Source organism: Mobula hypostoma, chromosome 22, assembly GCF_963921235.1.
Source record: "Mobula hypostoma chromosome 22, sMobHyp1.1, whole genome shotgun sequence".
NCBI lineage: Eukaryota > Metazoa > Chordata > Chondrichthyes > Myliobatiformes > Myliobatidae > Mobula > Mobula hypostoma.
In genome coordinates, this window is record NC_086118.1 from 57,041,035 (window position 1) to 57,063,344 (window position 22,310).

Consider the following 22,310-nt stretch of genomic DNA (forward strand, 5'->3'; position numbering starts at 1 on the left):
GAACACAGTACAGGCCTCTCTACCCACAGCACTGTTACATAGAGTACAGGCCTCTCTACCCACAGCACTGTTACATAGAACACAGTACAGGCCTCTGTACCCACAGCACAGTTACATAGAACACAGTACAGGCCTCTCTACCCACAGCACTGTTACATAGAACACAGTACAGGCCTCTCTACCCACAGCACTGTTACATAGAACACAGTACAGGCCTCTCTACCCACAGCACTGTTACATAGAACACAGTACAGGCCTCTCTACCCACAGCACTGTTACAGAGAACACAGTACAGGCCTCTCTACCCACAGCACTGTTACATAGAACACAGTACAGGCCTCTCTACCCACAGCGCTGTTACATAGAACACAGTACAGGCCTCTCTACCCACGGCACTGTTACATAGAACACAGTACAGGCCTCTCTACCCACAGCACTGTTACATAGAGTACAGGCCTCTCTACCCACAGCACTGTTACATAGAGTACAGGCCTCTCTACCCACAGCACTGTTACATAGAACACAGTACAGGCCTCTCTACCCACGGCACTGTTACATAGAGTACAGGCCTCTCTACCCACAGCACTGTTACATAGAACACAGTACAGGCCTCTCTACCCACAGCACTGTTACATAGAGTACAGGCCTCTCTACCCACAGCACTGTTACATAGAGTACAGGCCTCTCTACCCACAGCACTGTTACATAGAACACAGTACAGGCCTCTCTACCCACAGCACTGTTACATAGAGTACAGGCCTCTCTACCCACAGCACTGTTACATAGAGTACAGGCCTCTCTACCCACAGCACTGTTACATAGAACACAGTACAGGCCTCTCTACCCACGGCACTGTTACATAGAGTACAGGCCTCTCTACCCACAGCACTGTTACATAGAACACAGTACAGGCCTCTCTACCCACGGCACTGTTACATAGAGTACAGGCCTCTCTACCCACAGCACTGTTACATAGAACACAGTACAGGCCTCTCTACCCACAGCACTGTTACATAGAACACAGTACAGGCCTCTCTACCCACAGCACTGTTACATAGAGTACAGGCCTCTCTACCCACAGCACTGTTACATAGAGTACAGGCCTCTCTACCCACAGCGCTGTTACATAGAACACAGTACAGGCCTCTCTACCCACGGCACTGTTACATAGAACACAGTACAGGCCTCTCTACCCACAGCACTGTTACATAGAGTACAGGCCTCTCTACCCACAGCGCTGTTACATAGAGTACAGGCCTCTCTACCCACAGCGACTGTTACATAGAGTACAGGCCTCTCTACCCACAGCACTGTTACATAGAACACAGTACAGGCCTCTCTACCCACAGCACTGTTACATAGAGTACAGGCCTCTCTACCCACAGCGCTGTTACATAGAACACAGTACAGGCCTCTCTACCCACGGCACTGTTACATAGAACACAGTACAGGCCTCTCTACCCACAGCACTGTTACATAGAACACAGTACAGGCCTCTCTACCCACAGCACTGTTACATAGAACACAGTACAGGCCTCTCTACCCACAGCACTGTTACATAGAGTACAGGCCTCTCTACCCACAGCACTGTTACATAGAGTACAGGCCTCTCTACCCACAGCACTGTTACATAGAGTACAGGCCTCTCTACCCACAGCACTGTTACATAGAGTACAGGCCTCTCTACCCACAGCACTGTTACATAGAACACAGTACAGGCCTCTCTACCCACGGCACTGTTACATAGAACACAGTACAGGCCTCTCTACCCACAGCACTGTTACATAGAGTACAGGCCTCTCTACCCACAGCACTGTTACATAGAACACAGTACAGGCCTCTCTACCCACAGCGCTGTTACATAGAGTACAGGCCTCTCTACCCACAGCGCTGTTACATAGAACACAGTACAGGCCTCTCTACCCACGGCACTGTTACATAGAACACAGTACAGGCCTCTCTACCCACAGCGCTGTTACATAGAACACAGTACAGGCCTCTCTACCCACGGCACTGTTACATAGAACACAGTACAGGCCTCTCTACCCACAGCACTGTTACATAGAACACAGTACAGGCCTCTCTACCCACGGCACTGTTACATAGAACACAGTACAGGCCTCTCTACCCACAGCACTGTTACATATAACACAGTACAGGCCTCTCTACCCACAGCACTGTTACATAGAACACAATACAGGCCTCTCTACCCACAGCGCTGTTACATAGAACACAGTACAGGCCTCTCTACCCACAGCACTGTTACATAGAACACAGTACAGACCTCTCTACCCACAGCACTGTTACATAGAACACAGTACAGGCCTCTCTACCCACGGCACTGTTACATAGAACACAGTACAGGCCTCTCTACCCACAGCACTGTTACATAGAACACAGTACAGGCCTCTCTACCCACAGCACTGTTACATAGAACACAGTACAGACCTCTCTACCCACAGCACTGTTACATAGAACACAGTACAGGCCTCTCTACCCACGGCACTGTTACATAGAACACAGTACAGGCCTCTCTACCCACAGCGCTGTTACATAGAGTACAGGCCTCTCTACCCACAGCACTGTTACATAGAACACAGTACAGGCCTCTCTACCCACGGCACTGTTACATAGAACACAGTACAGGCCTCTCTACCCACAGCGCTGTTACATAGAACACAGTACAGGCCTCTCTACCCACAGCACTGTTACATAGAACACAGTACAGGCCTCTCTACCCACAGCACTGTTACATAGAACACAGTACAGGCCTCTCTACCCACAGCACTGTTACATAGAACACAGTACAGGCCTCTCTACCCACAGCACTGTTACATAGAACACAGTACAGGCCTCTCTACCCACAGCACTGTTACATAGAGTACAGGCCTCTCTACCCACAGCACTGTTACATAGAACACAGTACAGGCCTCTGTACCCACAGCACAGTTACATAGAACACAGTACAGGCCTCTCTACCCACAGCACTGTTACATAGAACACAGTACAGGCCTCTCTACCCACAGCACTGTTACATAGAACACAGTACAGGCCTCTCTACCCACAGCACTGTTACATAGAACACAGTACAGGCCTCTCTACCCACAGCACTGTTACAGAGAACACAGTACAGGCCTCTCTACCCACAGCACTGTTACATAGAACACAGTACAGGCCTCTCTACCCACAGCGCTGTTACATAGAACACAGTACAGGCCTCTCTACCCACGGCACTGTTACATAGAACACAGTACAGGCCTCTCTACCCACAGCACTGTTACATAGAGTACAGGCCTCTCTACCCACAGCACTGTTACATAGAGTACAGGCCTCTCTACCCACAGCACTGTTACATAGAACACAGTACAGGCCTCTCTACCCACGGCACTGTTACATAGAGTACAGGCCTCTCTACCCACAGCACTGTTACATAGAACACAGTACAGGCCTCTCTACCCACAGCACTGTTACATAGAGTACAGGCCTCTCTACCCACAGCACTGTTACATAGAGTACAGGCCTCTCTACCCACAGCACTGTTACATAGAACACAGTACAGGCCTCTCTACCCACAGCACTGTTACATAGAGTACAGGCCTCTCTACCCACAGCACTGTTACATAGAGTACAGGCCTCTCTACCCACAGCACTGTTACATAGAACACAGTACAGGCCTCTCTACCCACGGCACTGTTACATAGAGTACAGGCCTCTCTACCCACAGCACTGTTACATAGAACACAGTACAGGCCTCTCTACCCACGGCACTGTTACATAGAGTACAGGCCTCTCTACCCACAGCACTGTTACATAGAACACAGTACAGGCCTCTCTACCCACAGCACTGTTACATAGAACACAGTACAGGCCTCTCTACCCACAGCACTGTTACATAGAGTACAGGCCTCTCTACCCACAGCACTGTTACATAGAGTACAGGCCTCTCTACCCACAGCGCTGTTACATAGAACACAGTACAGGCCTCTCTACCCACGGCACTGTTACATAGAACACAGTACAGGCCTCTCTACCCACAGCACTGTTACATAGAGTACAGGCCTCTCTACCCACAGCGCTGTTACATAGAGTACAGGCCTCTCTACCCACAGCGCTGTTACATAGAACACAGTACAGGCCTCTGTACCCACAGCACTGTTACATAGAGTACAGGCCTCTCTACCCACAGCGCTGTTACATAGAACACAGTACAGGCCTCTCTACCCACGGCACTGTTACATAGAACACAGTACAGGCCTCTCTACCCACAGCACTGTTACATAGAACACAGTACAGGCCTCTCTACCCACAGCACTGTTACATAGAACACAGTACAGGCCTCTCTACCCACAGCACTGTTACATAGAGTACAGGCCTCTCTACCCACAGCACTGTTACATAGAGTACAGGCCTCTCTACCCACAGCACTGTTACATAGAGTACAGGCCTCTCTACCCACAGCACTGTTACATAGAGTACAGGCCTCTCTACCCACAGCACTGTTACATAGAACACAGTACAGGCCTCTCTACCCACGGCACTGTTACATAGAACACAGTACAGGCCTCTCTACCCACAGCACTGTTACATAGAGTACAGGCCTCTCTACCCACAGCACTGTTACATAGAACACAGTACAGGCCTCTCTACCCACAGCGCTGTTACATAGAGTACAGGCCTCTCTACCCACAGCGCTGTTACATAGAACACAGTACAGGCCTCTCTACCCACGGCACTGTTACATAGAACACAGTACAGGCCTCTCTACCCACAGCGCTGTTACATAGAACACAGTACAGGCCTCTCTACCCACGGCACTGTTACATAGAACACAGTACAGGCCTCTCTACCCACAGCACTGTTACATAGAACACAGTACAGGCCTCTCTACCCACGGCACTGTTACATAGAACACAGTACAGGCCTCTCTACCCACAGCACTGTTACATATAACACAGTACAGGCCTCTCTACCCACAGCACTGTTACATAGAACACAGTACAGGCCTCTCTACCCACAGCGCTGTTACATAGAACACAGTACAGGCCTCTCTACCCACAGCACTGTTACATAGAACACAGTACAGACCTCTCTACCCACAGCACTGTTACATAGAACACAGTACAGGCCTCTCTACCCACGGCACTGTTACATAGAACACAGTACAGGCCTCTCTACCCACAGCACTGTTACATAGAACACAGTACAGGCCTCTCTACCCACAGCACTGTTACATAGAACACAGTACAGACCTCTCTACCCACAGCACTGTTACATAGAACACAGTACAGGCCTCTCTACCCACGGCACTGTTACATAGAACACAGTACAGGCCTCTCTACCCACAGCGCTGTTACATAGAGTACAGGCCTCTCTACCCACAGCACTGTTACATAGAACACAGTACAGGCCTCTCTACCCACGGCACTGTTACATAGAACACAGTACAGGCCTCTCTACCCACAGCGCTGTTACATAGAACACAGTACAGGCCTCTCTACCCACAGCACTGTTACATAGAACACAGTACAGGCCTCTCTACCCACGGCACTGTTACATAGAACACAGTACAGGCCTCTCTACCCACAGCACTGTTACATATAACACAGTACAGGCCTCTCTACCCACAGCACTGTTACATAGAACACAGTACAGGCCTCTCTACCCACAGCGCTGTTACATAGAACACAGTACAGGCCTCTCTACCCACAGCACTGTTACATAGAACACAGTACAGGCCTCTCTACCCACAGCACTGTTACATAGAACACAGTACAGGCCTCTCTACCCACGGCACTGTTACATAGAACACAGTACAGGCCTCTCTACCCACAGCACTGTTACATAGAACACAGTACAGGCCTCTCTACCCACAGCACTGTTACATAGAGTACAGGCCTCTCTACCCACAGCACTGTTACATAGAACACAGTACAGGCCTCTCTACCCACAGCACTGTTACATAGAACACAGTACAGGCCTCTCTACCCACAGCACTGTTACATAGAGTACAGGCCTCTCTACCCACAGCACTGTTACATAGAACACAGTACAGGCCTCTCTACCCACAGCACTGTTACATAGAACACAGTACAGACCTCTCTACCCACAGCACTGTTACATAGAACACAGTACAGGCCTCTCTACCCACGGCACTGTTACATAGAACACAGTACAGGCCTCTCTACCCACAGCGCTGTTACATAGAGTACAGGCCTCTCTACCCACAGCACTGTTACATAGAACACAGTACAGGCCTCTCTACCCACAGCACTGTTACATAGAACACAGTACAGGCCTCTCTACCCACAGCACTGTTACATAGAACACAGTACAGGCCTCTCTACCCACAGCACTGTTACATAGAACACAGTACAGGCCTCTCTACCCACAGCACTGTTACATAGAACACAGTACAGGCCTCTCTACCCACAGCGCTGTTACATAGAACACAGTACAGGCCTCTCTACCCACAGCACTGTTACATAGAACACAGTACAGGCCTCTCTACCCACAGCGCTGTTACATAGAACACATACAGGCCTCTCTACCCACAGCGCTGTTACATAGAACACAGTACAGGCCTCTCTACCCACAGCACTGTTACATAGAGTACAGGCCTCTCTACCCACAGCACTGTTACATAGAACACAGTACAGGCCTCTGTACCCACAGCACTGTTACATAGAACACAGTACAGGCCTCTCTACCCACAGCACTGTTACATAAAACACAGTACAGGCCTCTCTACCCACAGCACTGTTACATATAACACAGTACAGGCCTCTCTACCCACGGCACTGTTACATAGAACACAGTACAGGCCTCTCTACCCACAGCACTGTTACATAGAACACAGTACAGGCCTCTCTACCCACAGCGCTGTTACATAGAGTACAGGCCTCTCTACCCACAGCACTGTTACATAGAGTACAGGCCTCTCTACCCACAGCACTGTTACATAGAGTACAGGCCTCTCTACCCACAGCACTGTTACATAGAGTACAGGCTTCTCTACCCACAGCACTGTTACATAGAACACAGTACAGGCCTCTCTACCCACAGCACTGTTACATAGAACACAGTACAGGCCTCTCTACCCACAGCACTGTTACATAGAGTACAGGCTTCTCTACCCACAGCACTGTTACATAGAACACAGTACAGGCCTCTCTACCCACGGCACTGTTACATAGAACACAGTACAGGCCTCTCTACCCACAGCACTGTTACATAGAACACAGTACAGGCCTCTCTACCCACAGCACTGTTACATAGAACACAGTACAGGCCTCTCTACCCACAGCGCTGTTACATAGAGTACAGGCCTCTCTACCCACAGCACTGTTACATAGAGTACAGGCCTCTCTACCCACAGCACTGTTACATAGAGTACAGGCCTCTCTACCCACAGCACTGTTACATAGAGTACAGGCCTCTCTACCCACAGCACTGTTACATAGAGTACAGGCCTCTCTACCCACAGCACTGTTACATAGAGTACAGGCCTCTCTACCCACAACCACCACTCTCTGTGTAAAAAACCTACCTCTGACGTCCTCCTGTGATTTCTCCAATCACCTTAAAAATTATGCCCCTGGAATTAGCCATTTCCTCACTGGGCTCTCCACTCTATCAATGCCCCTTATCCTATTATCATATCATCCACTCTGTCTCTGCCTGTTATCCTGAACTCTTCTCTCGTCCGCCTTCGCTCCAAAGAGGAAAAACCCTCACTTGCTCAACCTATCCTCATAACACATGCTCTCTAATCCAGGCAGTATCCTGGTAAATCTCCTCTCTAAAGCTTCCACTTTTTGAAAATAGATTTTAGTCCAATACTAAAAACACAGAACTGGGAACAACAGTAGGTGTGGGGACAGATTAATGATTCACAGAACTCTGAAAGACACAGGACCTGCTGACATAATTCATCAGACTACAGCTGTATAAGTCAGTGGTGTGGCCGGGGTGGGGGAGAAGCAGATACATTGGGGACATTTACCAGGGGTGGTGGAGAGGCAGATACATTGGGGACATTTACCAGGAGTGGTGGGGGCAGATACATTAGGGACATTTACCAGGGGTGGGGGAGAGGCAGATACATTAGGGACATTTACCAGGAGTGGGGGAGAGGCAGGTACACTAGGGACATTTACCAGGGGTGAGGGAGAGGCAGATACATTAGGGACATTTACCAGGAGTGGTGGGGGCAGATACATTGGGGACATTTACCAGGGGTGGGGGAGAGACAGGTACACTAGGGACATTTACCAGGGGTGGGGGAGAGGCAGATACATTAGGGACATTTACCAGGGGTGGTGGGGGCAGATACATTAGGGACATTTACCAGGGGTGGGGGAGAGGCAGATACATTAGGGACATTTACCAGGGGTGGGGGAGAGGCAGGTACATTGGGGACATTTACTAGGGGTGGGGGAGAGGCAGATACATTCGGGACATTTACCAGGGGTGGGGAAGAGGCAGATACATTGGGGACATTTACCGGGGTGGGGGAGAGACAGATACATTAGGCAGTAAGCAGGAATCTTTTTAGGCAAAGAGTGGTGAATCTGTGGAATGCTCTGCCACAGACTGCAGTGGAGGCCAAGTCTGTGGGTATACTTAAAGCAGAATTTGATAAGTTTCTTAATTGGTCAGGGCATCAAGGGATATGGTGCGGGGGCAGGTGTATGGGATTAAATGGGATCTAGGATGAGTCAAGATGAAATGACAGAGCAGACTCAATGGGCTGAATGGCCTAATTCTGCTCCTATGTTTTATGGTCTTATGGGACTATGAGTTATAAGGAGAAAGAGGACAGGCTAGGGCTTTTCTCCCTGGAGTGAAGGAGATTGAAGGACGACTATATAAAGGTTTATAAAATCATGAGGGGCAGATTGTCACAGTAATTTCACCAGGGTAGGGGAATTTAAAAACTAGAAGAGAAAGGATTAAGGTGAAAGATGAATATTTAAGGTGACAGAGGACGTGAGAGACAGTCTTTTTCATACAGAGGGTGATGGATATAAGGAAGTGGTCGAGGAACATTAACAGCATTTAGACAGGTACATAGATAGGGAAGGTTCAGAGAGACAGTGACCAAACATGGGGAAAACCGAGTAGATCCAGCAAACAACTTGGTTGGCATGGATGAGTTGGGCTGAGGGGCGTGGTTCTGTGCTGTACAGTGCTAGGACTACGACAGAGGTGAATAACCTGGTGCATCAGACAAAAGCAGAGAGAGATATTGGACATCCTCCATGTCCAGGACAAGCCATTCTGATCAAAGGTTGGGCAATAGAGGCTTGCCTTCCCGACAGTACCCACATCTCAAGAATGTCGGGAGGGAATCCCAACATACATATCCTTTCTAACTCTTTGTCCAGACAGGCCGACCTGCCTGTGTGGCATCTGGCTCACAACTCACATCGTGTGCAGGGTATTGATTCTACAACTAACAAAGAGAATCTATGTCAAATGTTAACATCTGTCTCCTGCACTGTCCTGTCACAGTATTAAGCACAAGTAAAAACAAAAGAAAGAAACTCCCTCCACACCGTCCCGTCACACACTCTTGGGGTCAGACACAGAGAGGAGCTCCCCCACACCATCCCATCACACACTCCTGGGGTCAGACACAGAGTGAAGCTCTCTCCACACTGCCCCATCACACACACTTCCAGGGTCAGACACAGAGTGAAGCTCTCTCCACACTGCCCCATCACACACACTTCCAGGGTCAGACAGAGTGAAGCTCCCTCCACACTGTCCCATCACACACTCCTGGGGTCAGACACAGGCTAAAGCTCCCTCCACACTGTCCCATCACACACTCCTGGGGTCAGACACAGGCTAAAGCTCCCTCCACACCGTCCCATCACACACTCCCGGGGTCAGACACAGCCTAAAGCTCCCTCAACACCATCCTAGCACACAAAATTGAGGAAGTTGCTAATTTTGGAGGTGATGTCGCTTTGTGCGGGCAGAAAAGGACAGTGTCTAGCCTGTGAGGGGGAAGTGTGGCCCAGTCATGTGTACCTGCAGAACTTGGGTCAGGGAGGTTCCGCGTGGGCGAACCAGCCGGAGAACGATCCCTCTTCTTCCCTGCGGATTTGCCCTGTGACAGGAAATTGGGCTTCAAACACAACCTGGCAGTCGAAGGCAGCCTTTCCTTAAACTCCCAGCAGGTCACACCTCTCATCCAGCGAACAGGCCCTCACGCTACTTCCCTCATCGTCCCATTTCCCTGTCGCACGCCGTACCCTCCCCGACACTCCATCCTCCCCACTCTCACTCACCCTCCCCAACACTCCATCTCCCTCCCCACACTCACTCACCCTCCCCGACACTCCATCTCCCTCCCTACCACCCTCACTCACCCTCCCCCACCCTCCCCGACACTCCATCCTCCCCACTCTCACTCACCCTCCCCAACACTCCATCTCCCTCCCTACCACACTCCATCCTCCCCACACTCACAGTCCAGATCACTCATGCTCCCCGACACTCCATCTTTCTCCCCAGCCTCACTCCATCCCCCTCACTCATCATCCCACCTCTCGCCCTCCTAACCAGCTCCTCACCTCGCACCGTCTCTCTCTCTCTCCGCTCCCTCTCCCTCCCGGCCTCACTCCACCCCCTCACTCACTATTCCCGCCCCTCACCCTCGTCACCCCACACCCTCTCTCCCTCCCCAGCACCACTCCACCCGCTCACTCACCACCCCCACCCCCACCCCTCACTCTCATCGCCCCACACCCTCTCTCCCTCCCCAGCCTCACTCCGTCCCCCTCACTCACCTGAGTGAACTGGAGGGAGGCGGTGTCATCAGTCAGGCTCTGGACCGGGGTTGCCGGACCGTGCTGGTGGCTGGGTGGGGGCAGGAGGAAACTGAAACCCGGAGGCTTTGGGGCAGTAGAGCTGCTGGGAGAGACGGGGGGTGGGTTTGGCAGGACCGCTGCACTCTCTGACTGAGAGCTTCTCCTCATAAAGGCAATCTCCACCATGTCCTCTGACCTGCAGGGGAGGACCAGAGGTGACACAGGGAGACAGCCCCACCCAGACGTTTCCCCCCACCCACAGGGAAGAGACTACCCCACATTTCAATCTGAAAACAGGCACTCAACTATCAGGCTCCTGAACCAGAGAGGATAACTTCAGTCGCCCCATCACTAAACTGTTCCCACAACCTTTGGACTCATTTTCAAGGACTCTTCATCTCATATTTCTCGATATTTATTGCTTATTTATTTATTTATTGCTCTTTTGTAGTTGCAGAGTTTCTTAGCTTTTACACAATGGTTGTCTGTCTGTCCTGTCGGGACAGTCCTTCATTAATTCCATTGAGTTTCTTGTATTTAATGTGAATGCCCACAAGAAATGTTGTATATAGTGACATATACAGTATGAACTTTGTTTAAGATAGTGCTGGTGAATCTCAGTGATTTCTGGCTGTTGCTCGATGAAACCAGGAAATCACCTAAATACCAGCAACACACATCAAAGTTGCTGGTGAACGCAGCAGGCCAAGGAGCATCTCTAGGAAGAGGTACAGTCCACCCTCGGCCCGAAACGTCAACTGTATCTCTTCCTAGAGATGCTGCCTGGCCTGCTGCGTTCACCAGCAACTTTTATGTGTGTTGCTTGAATTTCCAGCATCTGCAGAATTCCTCGTGTTTGCGTTTTTAAAACCACCTAAATACTTTGCTTTAATCGCTTTTTCCTGGCAAATCACCACAAGCGATAAGTCTGTAACTTGGCGGCAATTTGATGCAGCAAAACCGATGTGAGGCGAGGCAGCAGGCCTGTCACCGAGAATGAGGAAGGCTCGAGGTTCGATCCATTTAAGCGCCGGGCCAAATTGGAATGGTCATGTACAGGGCAGCAGGGTCCAAGCCTCAGAGCATAGCCAAGCTACTGAACACAATGTTCGGACAACAATTTAAGGGCCAGGCCAAACTGGGAAGATCGGGAACTGTCCCCAGAGCGTTTTGAAGTGACTGAACCTGATGTTTGGACAACGATTTATGAGTTGGGCTGAATCAGAAAGGTCGGGAACTGTCCCCAGAGCGTTTTGAAGTGACTGAACCTGATTCCACAGACTCACCACTCTCTGTGTGAAGAAGTTTTAGCCTTTTAGGACCGAGATTAGGAAAAACTTCTTCACACAGAGAGTGGTGAATCTGTGGAATTCTCTGCCACAGGAAACAGTTGAGGCCAGTTCATTGGCTATATTTAAGAGGGAGTTAGATATGGCCCTTGTGGCTAAAGGGATCAGGGGGTATGGGGGGAAGGCTGGGGCGGGGTTCTGAGTTGGATGATCAGCCATGATCATACTGAAAGGCGGTGCAGGCTCGAAGGGCCGAATGGCCTACTCCTGCACCTATTTTCTATGTTTCTATGTTTGGACAATTTATGCAGCAGGCTGAATCAAAAAGGTCAGGTACAGGCCAAACTGAGGCAGCAGGGTCTAGGCCCCATAGTGTATTGAAGTGACAGACCCTATCAAAACATGCAAATCGCTGGAGGAACTCAGAGACTAAGGCAGCGTCTATGGAAAAGAGTAAACAATTGACGTTTCGGGCCAAGACCCTTCATCAGGACTGGAAAAGAGAGTAATAGGAATGACAGAGGCATGAGACAGGAGTTGGCCAAATTGATTGGAAAAGAACACTGGCAGGGATGACGGCAGAGCAGCAATGGCTGGAGTTTCTGGAAGCAATTCAGAAGGCACAGGATATATACATCCCAAAGAGGAAAGAGTATTCTGAAGGAAAGATGACACAACTGTGGCTAACAAGAGAAGTCAAAGCCACGTAAAAGTCAAAAGAGAGGGTGTATAGTAGAGCAAAAATTAGTGGGAAGATAGAGGATTGGGAAGCTTTTAAAAACCAGAAGACAGCAAATAAAAAATTCATTGAGGAAAAGACGGAATACAAAAGTAGGCTAACCAATAATACTAAAGAGGCTAGCAAAAGTTTCTTCAGATACATAAAGTGTAAAAGAGAAGTGGGAGTAGATGTTGGACCACTGGAAAACGATGCTGGAGCGGTAGTTACGGGGGACAAGGAAATAACGGGTGAACTGAATAAATATTTTGCATCAGTCTTCACTGTGGAAGACACTAGTAGTATATTGGAAGTTCCAGGTATCGGGGGCATGAAGTGTGTGAAGTTACCTTAACTAGAGAGAAGGTTCTTGGGAAACTGAAAGATCTGAAGACAGATAAGTCACCAGGACCAGATGGTATACACCCCAGAGTTCTGACAGAGGTGGCTGAAGAGATTGTGGAGGCATTAGTAATGATCTTTCAAGAATCACTAGATTCTGGAATGGTTTTGGAAGACTGGAAAATGCAAATGACCCTCCACTCTTCAAGAAGGGAAAGAGAAGAAAGGAAACTATAGGCCTGTTAGTCTGACCTCGGTACTTGGGAAGATGTTGGAGTTGATTGTTAAGGGTGTGGTTTCAGGGTACTTGGAGGCACATAATAGCACAGTTTCCTCAATGGAAAACCTTGCCTGACAAATCTATTGGAATTCTTTGAAGAAATAACAAGCAGGATAGACAAAGGAGAGTCAGTTGATGTTGTGTACTTGGATTTTCAGAAGGCCTTTGATAAGGTGCAACACACGAGGCTACCTAACAAGTTAACAGCCCATGGTATCACAGGAAAAATACTAACATGGATTAAGCAGTGACTGATTGGCAGGAGGCAGAGAGTGGGAATAAAGGGAACCTTTTCTGGTTGGCTGCTGGTGACGAGTGGTGTTCTACTGGGGTCTGTGTTGGGACCGCTTTTTTTAAAGTTAAACGTCAGTGACTTGAATGACAGAATTGATGGCTTTACTGCAAAGTTAGCAGATGATATGAAGACAGGTGGAAGGGCAGGTAGCTTTGAGGAAGTAGAGAGGCTACAGAAGGACTTAGGCAAATCAGGAGAATGAGCAAAGTGGCAGATAAAATACAGTCACAGACAAAAGAAAATCTGCAGCTGCTGAAAATCCAAGCAACAGACAAAAAATGCCTGGCCTGCTGAGTTCCTCCATCTTTTTGTGCCTGATAGAATACAGTGTCGGGAAGTGTATGGTCATGCACTTTGGTAGAAGAAATAAAAGTGTTGACTATTTTCTAAATGGAGAGAAAATTCAAAAATCTGAGGTGCAAAGGGACTTGGGAGTCCTTGTGCAGGATTCCCTAAAGGTTAATTTGCAGGTTGAGTTTGTGGTAAGGAAGGCAAATGCAATGTTACCATTCATTTCAAGAGAACACGAATATAAAAGAAAGGATGTAACGTTGAGGATTTATAAAGCACTGTTGGGGCCTCACTTGAGAGTATTGTGAGGAGTTTTGGGCCCTTATCTTAGAAAGGATGTGCTGATACTGGAGAGGATTCATGAAAATGATTCCAGGATTGAAAAGCTTGTCATATGAAGAGTGTTTGATGGCGCTGGGCCCGTATTCACTGGAATTCAGAAGAATGAGGGGTGACCTCATTGAAACCTATCGAATGATGAAAGTCCTTGATAGAGTGGATGTGGCGAGGATGTTTCCTGTGGTGGGAGAGTCTGACAGCCTCAGAATAGGGAGGCGTCCTTTTAGAATGGAGATGAGGAGGAATTTCTTTAGCCAGAGAGTAGAATTCTTTGCCAGAGGCAGCCACGGAGGCCAAATCTTTATGTATATTTAAGGCAGAAGCTGATAGATTCTTGATTCATCAGGGCACGAAGGGATACAGGGCAAAGGCAGGAGTTTGGGACTGAGAGGGAAAATGGATCAGCCGTGATAGAATGACCAGAGAAGACTTGATGGGCCAAATGGCCTAATTCTGTATCTTATGGTCTTATGAATTAGTCCCATTGCCTGTGTTTGGTCCACTACCTCTCAACCAAAAGGCTCCTGAATCAAAGGGGATAACTTCACTTGCCCCATTACTGAAATGTTCCCACAACCAACAGACTCACTTTCAAGGACTCTTAATCTCATGTTCTCAATATTTATTGCTTATTTATTTATTATTTTTATTTCTTTCTTTTTGTATTTACACCTTGTTGCCTTTTGAACACCGGTTGAATCCCCAACTTGATGCGGTCTTTCATTGATTCTGTTACGGTTATTATTTATTGCATATATATTGAGAATTTATAGATTTATTGAATATGCCCACTAGGAAATGAATCTCAAGGTTGTATATGGTGACATATATGGCAACTTTACTTTCAACATCCCTCTAAACGCTCCCACCTGTCCGAATATCTTTTAAACATCACAATTATACTTTCCTCCACCATTTCCTCTGGTAGTTCATTCCATATACTCACCTCCCTCTGTGGAGAAAAATGTAGCTCCTCAGGTCTCTTTTAAACCATTTCCCCTCTCACTTTAAACCTGTGCCTTCTAGATTTTGACTCCCCTACCTTGTCTATGACTGTCATGACTTTATACACCTCTATAAGGTCACCTCTCCACCTCCTATGTTCCAGGGAAAAGGCCCAGCCTATTCAATATCTCCTTACAAGTCAAACCCTCTAGTTCCAGTACATCCCTGTTAAGATAGTTTGGTACCAGTTTAATGCATCCTTCATAGGGGCAGGGCGATCAGAACTGTATTCTATGCTCCAAATGTTGCCTCACAAGCGTCTTGTACAGTTGTAACAGTAAGTCCCACCTCCTGTTCTCAGTCTCCTGGGCTTCCTTGCCTCCTTGTCTACGTATGTCTCCGTCTTTAGGGAACTATGCATGCACTCCACCAATGCATGGGATCAGAAAAAGCTGCACAGGTCGGCATGCCGAGATTGCAGAACTCTGTGGGCAGAATGGCCTGTCCACCGTTCTATAATTGGCTGCCACGCTGAGATGTGGTGACACACACATAGTCTCTATGAACATTACTGTCCTCACACCAGCACATACCTCAGCTTCAGCCTGGTTAGGATGCTCCTAGCTTCGTCATGGGTAACCCCGACCAGAGATTCCTTGTTGACAGACACCAACTGATCGCCGGCTCTCAGTCTCCCATCCTGCCGGACAAAGGAAGCACAGGTTACAGGGAGCAATGGGAGTGCGATCCGGAGAAATGTGAAGTGGAAGGTCGAGCTTGAAGGAAGAATACAGGTTTAATAGCAGGATTCCTGGCGGTGTGTGGGCACGTGGCCAAGTGGTTAAGGCATTGGACGAGCGACCTGAAGGTCGTGAGTTCGAGCCCCAGCCGAGGCAACATGTTGTGTCCTTGAGCAAGGCACTTAATCACACATTGCTCTGTGACGACACTGGTGCCAAGCTGTATGGGTCCTAATGCCCTTCCCTTGGACAACATCAGTGTCGTGGAGAGGGGAGACTTGCAGCATGGGCAACTGCTGGTCTTCCATACAACCTTGCCCAGGCCTGTGCCCTGGAGAGTGAAGACTTTCCAGGCGCAGATCCCTGGTCTCGCAAGACTAACGGATGCCTGGCGGTGTGGAGGAACAGGGAACTCTTTGGGACCCACATCCCTTAAAGTTACTCCACAAGCCGATAGGTTAGTTATGAAGGCATATGGTGTGTTGTACTTAATTAATAGGGGAATTGAGTTCAAGAGCGGCGAGGTAATATAAAAAACGCAAACAACAGGAATTCTGCAGATGCTGGAAATTCAAGCAACATACATCAAAGTTGCTGGTGAACGCAGCAGGCCAGGCAGCATCTATAGGAAGAGGCGCAGTCGACGTTTCAGGCCGAGACCCTTCGTCAGGTCTCGGCCTGAAACGTCGACTGCGCCTCTTCCTATAGATGCTGCCTGGCCTGCTGCGTTCACCAGCAACTTTGATGTATGTTGGTTGAGGTAATATAAAACCCCAGTTAGACCACACTTGGAATATTGAGTCCTGTTCTGGTTGTGTCACCATAGGAAGGATGTGGAAGCTTTAGAGAAGGTGCAAAGGAAATTTAGCAGGACACTGCCTGGATTAGAGAGCACGTCTCACAAGGAGAGACTGAGCAAGCTAAGGCTTTTCTCTTTGGAGCGAAGGAGGACGAGAGATGACTTGATAGAGGTGTACAAGATGATGAAAGGCACAGACGGAGTGGACAGTCAGAAACATTTTCCCAGGATGGAACTGACTGACACAAGGGGGCATAATTTTCAGGTGACAGGAGGAAAGTATAGGGGGGTTGTCAGAAGTAGGTTTTCACAGATTGTGGTGGGTGTGTGGATTGCCCTGGAAGGGGTAGTGGTAGAGGAAGATACATTAGAGACATCCCCAAGACTCTTAAATAGGCAGATGGAGGATAGAAAAACGGAGGGAAGGGTTAGAATGATCTTAGAGTAGATTAGGTGGGCACAACATCATGGGCCAAAGGGCCTGTACCGTAGTGTTCTATGTTCAATGCGTTCTGATGCCTGAACACACCAAGAGTGATGGACACACTTGGCAGGGACCTCTGAGCAGGAATATCTGCACATCTGCACCTCATTCCCTCTGCCTGGGCAGCGCTTTAGCGTTGTGAGTGTAACCCTCTACAGCGCAAGCGATTGGGGTTAAATTTCCGCCACTGTCTGTAAGGAGTTTACATGCTCTCCCCATGACTGTGCAGGTTTCCTCTCACATTCCAAAGATGCATGGGATAGGGGTAGTGAGTTGTGGGCACACAATGCTGGCACCAGAAACGTGGCGATACTTGCGGGCAGCGACTGTGTTGGCTGTTGATGCAAATTACGCATTTCACTGTATGCTCCAATGTTCTGACGTAGCGTGCGGTTAATGCCACGCTATTACAGCTCAGGCTGTTCCAGAGTTGGGAGTTCAATTCCGATGCCATTCTGTAAGGAGCCTGTATGTCCTCCCATGGAATGTGTGGGTTTTATCCGCGTGCTCCCGTTTCCTCCCCCAGTCCAAAGATGTACCAGGTAGCTTAATCGGTCATTGTAAATTGTCCCGCGGTTTAGGTTAGGGTTAATCGATCATTGTAAATTGTCCTGTGGTTTAAGTTAGGGTTAATTGATCATTGTAAATTGTCCCATGGTTTAGGTTAGGGTTAATCGATCATTGTAAATTGTCCCGCGGTTTAGGTTAGGGTTAATCAGTCATTGTAAATTGTCCCATGGTTTAGGTTAGGGTTAATCGATCATTGTAAATTGTCCCATGGTTTAGGTTAGGGTTAATCGATCATTGTAAATTGTCCCATGGTTTAGGTTAGGGGTTAATCGGGGTTGTCGGGGCTTGCAGGGCCAGTGTGGTTCTAAGGCCCAGAAGGGCTGACTCCGTGCTTTATCACCAAGTAAATATATAAAGCTAATTTCTAAAATAAAGCATGCCTCTCCACAGCTACTGAAGCCCTCCCCAACAAGAACAGAGAACTGCTGTGGTTTAGTGGGAACAGGAACCCCTTTATGGCTGAATCAGCCACATGTCAGGTTTATTGCAAACATGAGGAAATCTGCAGATGCTGGAATTTCAAGCAACACACATCTGCTGGCCTGCTGCGTTCACCAGCAACCTGTACGTGTGATGCCTGTCAGGTTTAGTGAGCGGGATTCCAGGGGTTTGCAGAGGTGTTGCAGGGCTGCCAGCAGGGTAATACCGCCCTCCAGTGGCCGTGCAGTCAACCTATCCTGGCCCAATACATCAATGCAATTACCAAGAAAGCAAGCTTCATTAGGAGTTTGAGGAGATTTAGTCTGTCAAAGATTCCAGTAAATTTCTACAGATGTACCGTGGAGAGCATTCTGACGCAGGATTGAAAAAAGCTGCAGAGGGTTGTAGACTTAGCCATCTTCATCACAGGCTCCCTTAAATATTCCACCTTTCACCATTAATCTATGACCTCTAGTTCTAGTCACACCCAACCTCACCCAATGGAAAAGGCCTGCTGACTCTATCTATACCCCTTATAATTTTATAAACCTCTATCAAATCTCCCCTCATTCTTCTGCGTTCCAGGGAATAAAGTCCTGACCTGTTCAATCTTTTCCTATAACTCAGGTCTTCAAGTCCCAGTGACACCTTTGTAAATCTTCTCTTTCTTCATTCAAGCATATTGATATCACTCCTGTAGGTGGGTGACCAAGACTGCGCACAATAAACAATACACCTACTCAGTCAAAAGTTTCTAATTATAAGTCCCCCTACCATTCAGGACTTGTTCTTTTCTCATTGCTACCGTCAGGGAGGAGGTGCAGGAGTCTGAAGACACACACTCAACATTTTAGGAACAGCTTCTTCCCCTCCGCTATCAGATTTCTGAATAAACAATGAACACTACCTCACTATTTTTGCATTACCTATTTAAAATATATATTTCCTATTGTGATTGATAGTATATTTTATGCACGGCACTTGTAATACCTTGGCTTAAGACCATGCTTTATCAATACAGTTATGCTGTTGGGCACATTTTATTTCTTTTGCAGATTTCCTCAAAATGCAAATCTATATATGAATAAGTGTTTCTTTAATTACATTAGCAATCGAGTATTTCATTTTTGCTGTTTAAAATAAAATTTCAGTTGATTGATAAATTAGGCTTGTTGAATTAGTCAATAGGATTTACTTGTCAACATTTTGGCCAATAAAATGTCCCAAGGAAACAAAGGATAGGGGCAGCCATTCTAGAGAGGGTGCGGGATCAAAATTTCGGGAAAGGATAGACAATAAACACGGCTGAAGAACATGATGAAATGGTAAACACAAAATAATCTGCAGATGCTGGGGTCAAAGCAACACTCACAACACGCTGGAGGAACTCAGCAGGTCGGGCAGCATCCGTGGAAAAGATCGGTCGACGTTTCGGGCCAGAACCCTTCGTCCAGAAGAAAGGTTCCGGCTCAAAACATCAACCGTCCTGACGAAGGGTTCCGGCCCGAAACGTTGACCGATCTTTTCCACGGATGCTGCCCGACCTGCTGAGTTCCTCCAGCGTGTTGTGGGTGTTGTTATGATGAAATGGTCACAAAACCCAATTTGGAAGGATAGATACAGATGTTTGAAAATCCTCATGCAGACTATAGTCTCATAGAGAATGTGCAGATAACTTTCAGTTAGCCAGCTAGCATACGGCTTGGAGAAAGGGAAACAGGAGGCAGTACAATGGATGATGTTGCATTGATATTTATTTCTCTGCTTCTTTACTTGGATTGGTTTTTCCAGTGCAGAGCCATTTTGGTACCGTGAGTAAATGAAGTGAAGCAAACTGGACTGCTTACACAACAATGAACTCCAACAATTACGTTTTTCATTATAGCCTGATATTTATATACATGACAATGAGCTCACAACCATTATGTGCATGTTACAGACTTACTTTTACTTTGATGTGCTTTTACTTTATTTGGTTTATTATAGTTTAAAATATTTATCAACACAATTTCAATCTAAATTTATACTGGGGTAAGCTAAATTATTGCTTCCTGGTGAACAGTAATTTGCATGGGTGTGTCAGTATTCATGCAGGTAATTGTCTTACTTACCGTTAGAAGAAACTTACAAACTTCTACGTTTTTGTGTTTATCCGAATTATATCCATTCTAGACCTGTTTATTTACTGGTAATGGCCCTTTCATTGTCACTTCCAGGCATTGTTGAGTATGTTGCTGTTAGTTTTGTATTCACAGTACTAGCTAACTTATTACAAGCCTATGGTAAGAGGGTTACACACTGAACTGTTGCTGCAAAATTTCATGACAGACGACAGTGACAATAAACCAGATTCTGACCCCACAGACATCTCCACCTGAAATGCACAAGGACCACAGTAACCAGTTTAGTGAGCCTTTGTCCATGACCATAAGACCATAAGACACAGGAACAGAATTAGGCCATTCAGCCCATTGAGTCTGCTCTGCCATTCCATCATGGCTGATTTATTATCCCTCTTAATCCTATTCTCATGCCTTCTCACCATAACATTTGACACCCTTGCTAATCAAGAACCTATCAGCCTCTGCTTTAAATATACTGAATGATTTGACCTCCACAACCATCTGTGGCAATAAATTCCACAGACTCACCGCCCTTTGATTAAAGAAATTCCTCCTTATCTGTGCTCCAAAGGAACATACATACCTCAATTTGGAGGCAATGCCCTCTGGTCCTAGACTCCCCCACTGTAGGAAATATCCTCTCCACGTCCACTCTATCTAGGCTTTTCAGTATTTGATGGATTTCAATGAGATCCCTCCTCAGTCTTCTAAGCTCCAGCAAGTACCGACCCCAAGCCATCAAACGCTTCTCATATGTTAACTCTTTCATTCTTGTGAACCTTTTCCAATGCCAGCACATCTTTTCTTAGATATGAGGCCACAAACTGCTCACAATACTCCACGTGTTGACTGGTGCTGTAGGGCCCAATGGGAAGGGTAAGTAGACTCTGTTCTACATACACTCGCGGGTGAGCGTGCGATCACACACTCGCTGGCGAATGTGGCAATGACACACTCTGTTCCACACACACTTGCGGGCGACAGTGCAGACACTTACCTTGTGACACTCTCCGCCGGGAACCACCTCCTGCACATGCACCATCGGTCCGTCGGGCTTGTTTGTGCCACCTGAGATGTTCAGACCAAGACCCAGACCCCTGGGAACGCTGATGAGCTGGACTGCACCATGACTGCAAGAGGACGAAGGCGGGGTCAGAAGCATTGTGTCCCAGTCAGGATCCTGACCTCATTGTCACGCCCGACCTATCATCACCCCTGACCTCTGTATGCCTGGGCTGTCTTTCCAGCTGGAGGTGAGGAGGTCCCAAGTGGAGGTCTTTTTACGAGGGAGTTCTTCCCATGCACCTGGGGGATCTGGGGTGGGGGCTGCTGTGTAGAGCGGTGCCCTGTAACAAGTTCTTTAGTTTGTACACGGATCTCCCAGCTGCATGACACTTCTGTCGGCTGGAGGAGACCGTGTACCACACATACATAGAGTGTGTGAGGCTGCAGCCCCTTTTTGTGTATCTGTGTGGGCTGCTTCTCACGTTCTGGTTGCATTTTAGCCCCACCCTATTTATATATGGTCATCCAGTAAGGAGGGGGGCATGGAGAGATGAAGATGTCCTTATCAACTTGCTCCTGGGTCCTGGAAATGGGTGGTGGAGGATCTGCCCGGGCAGACTGCCTAGCAACGTTTAGGGGTACGCCTGTGCCCGGGTAACCATTGAGAGGGAACATACGCTTTCCATGGTGACCATAGAGGCTTTCCGGGACTGTTGGGCTCCGCAGGGAATTAGCGCCATCATTGACAAAGATGGAAATGTTTTAGTTTAATGGCGTTTGTCTAGCAGTAGTGTAGTAATTGTGTTAGCCACTGTTTTGTATGTATTGTAGCACTGAATTTGTAATCAAG

The 22,310-nt window shown here is 47.9% G+C and overlaps 1 protein-coding gene across 1 annotated transcript in view; it reads right to left on the reverse strand.

The window, feature by feature from the left end:
* stxbp4 (syntaxin binding protein 4) overlaps positions 1-22,310 on the reverse strand; it is a 144,056-nt gene that overhangs the window by 87,604 nt on the left and 34,142 nt on the right. The window contains 4 exon segments of the mRNA XM_063030683.1: positions 10,039-10,117; positions 10,800-11,016; positions 15,913-16,019; positions 21,453-21,585. Of these exon segments, the coding sequence (XP_062886753.1) occupies positions 10,039-10,117; positions 10,800-11,016; positions 15,913-16,019; positions 21,453-21,585 (536 nt within the window).